The sequence below is a fragment of the Falco rusticolus genome, chromosome 9 (assembly GCF_015220075.1).
Source record: "Falco rusticolus isolate bFalRus1 chromosome 9, bFalRus1.pri, whole genome shotgun sequence".
Lineage (NCBI taxonomy): Eukaryota > Metazoa > Chordata > Aves > Falconiformes > Falconidae > Falco > Falco rusticolus.
This window is the reverse complement of record NC_051195.1, coordinates 1,883,705-1,891,204: the sequence shown is the minus strand read 5'-3', so window position 1 is coordinate 1,891,204 and position 7,500 is coordinate 1,883,705. Positions and strand designations below refer to the sequence as shown.

Below are 7,500 nucleotides of genomic sequence, written 5' to 3'. Positions count from 1 at the left end.
ACATTTTATGCTGTTTTTCTCATACAAACCCCCTCCTGCCGTAATCTGCAGTAAGGCCCAGCCACAGGAAATTGACCTCACAGTAAATTCTTTACAGATTCGGTCATGTTTTTACCATCCACTTAAACTTGCATACATAACCTGAGACTGTACCTCTGGATCAAGGAATATGACAAGCCAAAATAAAATCAAGTCAAATTAAATAGCAAGAAAAAGCTGCAAGCAAAACAAGACTGAAAAAAAAAAAAAAAAAAAAAAAAGAAAAAGATGAAAAATTGGTTGTGACTGCAAAACTCTAAGTATTAAATAAGGAAAGAAGTCAGAAGCAAATTCAGAAGTGCCCGTATTCTAGTTGACAAGGGCTGAGAAATACTAAGGGACTTTTTTAATGGGTGGTTTGATGGATGCGAGAAGAAATGATGTAAAAGTAAACTTAGTAGTGTATCAACATAAAGTATGGTGGGAAAAAAAAAAAAAAAAAAGCATTGCAAATAAAAAAAGACATGTAAATGTGTGCCTACCATTTTCCAGATAAGAAGGGGCCGTACCTTCTGAGGGGTCAAGGCGGCGAGCCCGCCTCCCGTGTTTGGAATTGTTGTGTACAAACATGTTGTCTGAGACAGCCAGCACGTGGCCATCCACATTGACTGTTGTTGATACAACAACCTGAAAGAGAAAACAAAACCCAAAATTTAAAAAATCCTGCATACTTTCGCAAACATAGATACAGAATCAGATCTTCTTTTGAGACAAAACACCACCACAGCCTGCTACTTTTCACTTTAAATGAAGTGAGTGACAACTATGAATACATCTTTGTTTATGTGGCTAACACTGGTGATTTTTAACTCACAATTGTTTCTCTTCAGAACCTGCTACACTAATTAGAGTTTAATCTCCTATTATGCTAACAAATGAATTCAATTCAGGGAAATATTCTTCTAGCCATTAGTTTCAGAAACACCCCTCTAGCCACTCATTTTAAAAGCTGCTGTTTTGATTGATCTGTTGATATATTGATTAGATAGTTTATCTAATTAAAATTTGTTCACTTGAGACTGTCTTCAAATGAAGGGTTGTGAGGATTCCAAATAAAAAAAAAGCTTAATAAATCAAGAACTATGGTAACTCCCCATTTTTTCTTCAGTAAATGATCTCCAGGTCAGTTTTACAATTACATTTAATGTCTGATAATGAACTTTTTTGCATCTGAAAAGACCGACTTGAATATGAATAGTGAAAGTGTTTTCAATCCATGAAAAGTATCCCTTCTCAAGTTCATTTGGATGGTGATTGACCCTGGTATGTCAATGGAATTTCCTCCTTTATTTTTGAGTGAAAGGCTCCTATTCTTGTGTCCAGGTTCAGAGTCCGGCCATAGAAGAGATGATGGATAGGGCCTTCTTTGGCTTCCAGCTGCTTCTCAGTAGAAAATGGAAAAGGAACATATGCAAAACGCACAACCTTCCCGATAAAAACACCTACACAATGGAGTTGTGAAACTCCTTCCGGAAATGATACCGCATGAACACAAGCCAAAGAGGAAACCGTGAGATGCGCCCGTGTTTGCGGGGAACACGGCTTCGTAGGTCGATCGCTATTATCCCAGACAGACATTTACATCTTATTTAAATACTCCAGCATGGGCCCTGTGGGGTCGGTTCCAGGTTTTCTAAATGAAGTAATCACCGCAGCATTTTCTTTGGGGTTTACCATCAGTAGAGTCCTTAAAGTCAGTGGCTAGGTTAGGCCCTATCAGCCCTTGCCGTGACGGCAGTAAAAGCTGGTACAAATCTTAGCGTTCTCCTTCCATTTATTGTACTTTTGGATATAACAGAAACGACTGCCGGGGTTCTCACGCCAGCTCCTATACCCAAACGCTTAACAAACAGAAATGGAAGGGGGAAAACTAGCCTCCTTTTGCACAGAGCTGGTCCAAGGCATCAGAAGAAAATTCTTGTCTGCTTCTGTGTTTTGGATCACCTCTGATCCTGTTTCTTATTCACAACCCATAATTAGCTTTCAGCTATCACAGCACCTTTTCTGTGTATCCTGCCTCCTTTGAGACAGCCATCTGCGGTACCCTTTAGAACAGCCCGAGGGCAGTTCTCTGCCAGGCTGCTCTGCTTCCCTATCTTTCTCCTCCCAGAAGTGGACACTTTCGCTCCTGTCAACATCCACTTCGGAGAGTGCTGAGGTTGCACACTCACCTCGGCCGCAGAGCTGCTGCCAAGCCACTGGGCTATCTGCTTTCAATTTCAATAAGATTCCGAGACTTTAAGAAATATTGCAAAACACACAAGTGTGATTTTCAGCAAAGGTTTCTGGATTTGTTTCCTAGAACACGGTGTATTAAAAAGACAGAGAAAGGTGTACATAAAAATGACAACTATTTTTGTTCTGTCATGTATATATAGGTCAGTCACCAAGGGAAAATACCGTAGTTCAGCAAAAGAGAGTAGACATGCTATGCTTTGTTATATCGGCTTATTCCTGCAGTGCACCTAAAGAAAGGTGCGGAGACAGTGAAACCAGTTAAAAATATTGTTCAAGATCTGACATACTGTTAAGTCCAGTTAAACCTTCTGAGAGGCAGGAAGATTAGCTAAAGAGACCCAGGAAAGTCTTTCTAGTGCCTACTGGCTCCATTGTCGACCACAAGATCACTCATGACTGATGCTTCATTTAGTCATCGGTGAGACAAAGAGGACATTTCCACTCATTCCAGGTTTGACCTTCTGTTCTGTTCAGATGGATCAATATCACCAATGCCACGTGAAGCTGAGATGCATGAAAAATGGAAGCTTGGCTCAATTGTTTTGAAGAAATATTTTTTCCAGCTACAGATCTTTTCTGTTGGCTGGCTCAAGGGTGCTGGCTTCGCCGGTTGGTTGGCTGTGCATGAAAACAGATGTCACATGTTTTGCTATCAACTTTAACCACAAGTTATGCTTCTCAAAAATAAGAAAGTTTTGAACATGTCAATACTACTTTATTATTAGTCTCAAATATGAATCACTCTGAAGTATTTGGAAATAAAAGGCATATATTTCCTAACAAGTATTTCAAATGACCCCAAATATGGAGGAAATCATTTGTCCATCATGTCAGCTGTCTCTGTAGTGTTATGATTCACTACAGGATATTTCAAAAGCTGTAAGGAGAAAGTGAAGTATTAAACATTTTCTAACACAATTGGAATAAAGATATGTGGGTTGGACCACCACTGCTGGATTTACAAGTTGTGAATAGGAAAAACCCCTGTGTGAGATCCAAACTTCACTGCGCTCCACGGTCATGTCTGTTAGTAAGATAACGCTACTCAGTCTACATAGGTAAAACCCCTCCCCCTCTGAGCATACACCACACTACAACGCAAGCTGCTAGCATGAAGGAAAGCTGGGGAATTACGTCCTGAGGAGAGACCCACTGGCATCAGCATTCATCCATTACAGTCCACTGCCGAACTCGGCAAGTCCCAAGAACCACCATTCAAATTTGTGGGGGAAACATAAAACACCAACAGCACGGGTTTTTTAAAGGCACGCAGCACTGGAACTACACTAAGTAGGAGCACTGCTACTGGGTTTTCATAAAAAAAGAGCTCAAGATGAAGATGTGAGTAAGTCTTTCACATAGCGTTTATTCTTTAAGAGGCATCTGTACCTGGAATCTTCGCATGTCTCGCGGGTTGCCTGCATTCTTCAAACAGTTCTGATTGCACTTGAGGAAAAACTTTAGAAAGAATCTATAAAGATACAAAATTGAAATCTATTAGATTCATCAAAATGTAAATCCAATTTTTAAAAAGTTTAATAAAATTTAATCATAAATAGTTATACCCAAAAGATTACTGGTAGTGAAATATTACTTTCCCATTAGTTAATGAACTTATTTTAAAGCATGAGATCTCTGTCATAAACAGAACATTATTGCCAGGGAAAGGCAAATTTATATTTTTAATTTTTCAACAACTACAAATGTATTGACTCCAGGCCATATCCTTAGCTCGGTGTGGGAAAGTTGATTTCAATGACTCATTAAATTCAAAGGCAATGACTTACACCAGATGAGAATTTGTCTTTATTTTTTTAATACGTTTTATTTTTTTCACAACTTATATTAGCAGTAATGACCTCTATGTCGAAAATTCCAAGGTAATGAATGATCAATCTTCTGAAAAACACTTGGCTTTGCCTCCGGTTTGGAAACTCTCGCTATTCAAAGGGACTCGATCCAACTCCTGCTGACTCCAGGGAGATCCAGGCAGGATCTGCCCACCGGCAAGGCCCCAGTTCCCTCATTGTTTTTGAAAGGAAAGGAACATGGCAAATTAGGCTCTGTCTTACGACCTCTTCAACCTTTGCCAGCCTTTAACTGTAAGGAGTCACTCTACCCGGGGATGGAAAGCCAGCTTATTTTTGCTGAGTGGCAACCAGCAATTATTTAGGACTAACCCTTATCATCTAGGCATCTCCCCACAAACTGTTTTTGTAGCAACACTGCCTCCTGGGAACACAGCATGCACTTTTAGAAAGGGGAAAAGCTTGGGAAGATGCAAACTCCTTTATGTCACCCTCCTGTACTGGAGCAATGAGCTGATATGGGAAGTCTGTACCCTGCAGGCTATGCAGGATGGGGGGACCCTCACCATCCTGCCCTGGCACAGGAGGATGTTCACAGCCTAACGCAGTCTCTTTTCTTTATGTAGGTGTGTTTTCATGCTTCATAATTAAAAAAATGTTCTGTGGGTCTGCTTTGTGGCTAATGGCTGACAGCTAACGACTAGCAAGGCTCAGGACTTTCTCCTCACCCCGAGTTTCTCAGATGCTCCAGTCCAGTTGTGCTGCCCAACTTCATACAAGTTGAATAGCGAGGTTAGGCAGAGCTTTTACACTTAGAATATGAACAGCTATTATTTATTGATGCCAATCTTTACAAAGTGACTGTGGCTATTCTCACTGTATATGCTTCACAGAAGTTTCTGTGTGCCAACAGCATTCCTGGCAGGAGGCAAACCAGGCCCTTCTTCCCTTCTTCAGCATCCAACACAGCCCAACTGCAGCCAATAGAAAGTACAATCACGGCTGCACCACATCGCACTTGCTCCTGCAGACCTTCAAGGTTCGGACAGGAGCATTATGGGAGTCTCCCCCTATCCCAAACTGGTGCTTTTAATCACAGCTCTTCATTTTCAGTTCAAACTTGCGCAGGACCCTAATCTTAATATGGGATGCTAAAGCTGAAGGAGCGATCTCTATCAGAAGCAAGTAGGGAAACGATTAGGTTTACTGAAACTGTACATAAATAAATCAATGCTGTCAGTTCAGCTGAATGCACGGTGCTCTAAAACTTCCTATCGCAAAATCTGTAAAAGACTTTTAGCTGTTGAGCTGGAAGAGAGCTGGATTTCTGCTGTGGTTGACATGATCTTCTAGCTCAGATCCTCAACTGAACTCAGGTTTTCTGGACAGTGTTGAAGAGACACTATCAATGACTCCACAAAACTGCATCTTTGTTAGTCACACCCTCACCTGAGTTTTATCTGCCTTGGGTTTGGGGTTGGTTTTTTTCCACGATACTTTTGATCTCCAGATCAGCTGAGTATAAGCTAAACTTAATGGCATTTCTGTCATGTCTCTATTAATTTTTTGTACACCTTCTGCTGCACAGACTGCAATGATGTGCAAGGACCAGCTGATGCCGACATCAGCACAGGACCACCAGGCACTGGGGAGTCAGGAGCTGGGGCGAGTCTCCAGCTTTATAGCTCCTTAGTGCCACAGCCAGGCTGAAGAGGAGTATCTTATTTATTATTTTTTTTTCTGATCTTAAATGGGTGTTGTGAGGCTTATTGAGCTAATGTTTGTAAATTGCTCGGAAATTCTCCAATGAATTGTGCACTAGGAATGCTAAGTATTGCTCCTCGTGGGTTGTTTTTAACGTCAAGCATTCATGATGAATTGTTTCTATAAAGAGAGCTCACATCATGTCCAAAAGAAAAGGGCCATTAAAGCACCTTTTCACTAAACGTCAACTGGAACCGGTATTTGTTTAATTATTCGGTGAAAAGGACCCATGCTTGGCGGAACTGGTCATCTTCAAATTTGCTAGGATGATCCTGAGGACTGGGCTAAATATTGAAGCCACAAGGCTGGGGCGAACACAAGCAGTACTCATATTTCAGCTCTGCTACATTCCTTGATACTGAGATATTTCATTTCATTCTTTTAATCTGTGTTTTCAGAGAGCTGATGGTGCACAGGTGGCATCGACACAAGTTTTTCAGAGGAAGTCAACGTAAGTTAACAACCATGTTCCCAGGCAGGGCGTTTCCCACACCTTGCCAGGAGAAGATGACTGACTTGGTCGTTCCTCTCAGCTGACCAACAAGGACCGTGGGTGTTAGGAATCCATCTTTACCAGAGAGAGAACAGGGCCAGGTGCTTGCTCTGCGAGCCCTGTGCTCCTGAGACAAGATGTCTGTGGCACAGCAAGAAGCAAGGAGCTGGATCAGAGCTCCGTTTGGTCAAGTCTCAAACTTCGTTGCTACCAGCAGAATGAGAATGCAAGCCTTTCAAGATTTGGCTTGCCCTGCTGTATTTTGTATTGTGCGCACACACTGGAGTCTTTTTTAATAAAACAGTCTTGCAGAACAGACTTCCTAAACATACTAAGCTGCTTCTAAAATACTGATATGGAGAAAAATGCAGTCTTTGTGATGTTCCTTTGCTTTGATTTTTTTCACGCTGCTAGAATGGGGACTGCTACCATCTTAATTAAAATGTATTACCTACCACAAGACTTCACTATTTTAAGATAAAATTTACATCTTTTATTAACTCACCTCACCTATACACTTAGCTCACGATGCCTCTCAACGCCCATCTGCCATCCGCGTACAGTAAGTCACTTGATATTCCACCCACCAATTTTTCCTAACAACCACTGTGCAATTAAACTCAACACGTTCTGTTGCGAGGTAAATTAGGCACACCTGCGGCCAGACTTCATTTGAACTGCATCAGAAAAGGACCTAACAAGGTGAGAGCGTACCACAAAGTTATAGGCCTGTCAAGCAATTAGGTTTTCACTTCTGGGACATCCGCACAGTGCAATTATGCTACACATTACAACCTGGCTAATCTTCTGAACAAATGTCATGTCTCGGAGAAGCTAGTAAAAGCAGTTCATCTGCAAATGTGTCTGCTCTTAAGCCTCCACCTTATGCACATAACAACCTACAGGAGACTTTTTTTGTGATATGAAAGATGTTTTTTCCATCGAAGATTTTTTTAAACCCTGCAAGTGCCTTTTCATCCTTTTCACCTCTTCTTAACCTTTTTGAGAGGAGGTGTTGTAGCAAATAGACCAGAAAGACTTTTGTACTTGAATTTCTACACTAAGCAAGAAAATACTTGGTATTATAAGCACAAGCTGTGGCTTTAGTTTGGTCCGATTCAAATATTGTTTGGCTAAAGGAATATCTGTGGTGGAAAA

At 41.2% G+C, this 7,500-nt stretch overlaps 1 protein-coding gene across 2 annotated transcripts in view; it reads right to left on the bottom strand.

Moving 5' to 3' along the window:
- EBF3 (EBF transcription factor 3) overlaps positions 1 to 7,500 on the bottom strand; it is a 121,175-nt gene that overhangs the window by 40,713 nt on the left and 72,962 nt on the right. For both annotated transcript variants that reach the window (XM_037398953.1, XM_037398954.1), the window contains exons 7-8: positions 3,667 to 3,748; positions 549 to 666 (exon numbers count right to left, since the gene is read on the bottom strand). In XM_037398953.1, the coding sequence (XP_037254850.1) occupies positions 549 to 666; positions 3,667 to 3,748 (200 nt within the window). The remainder of the gene's footprint in view (positions 1 to 548; positions 667 to 3,666; positions 3,749 to 7,500) is intronic.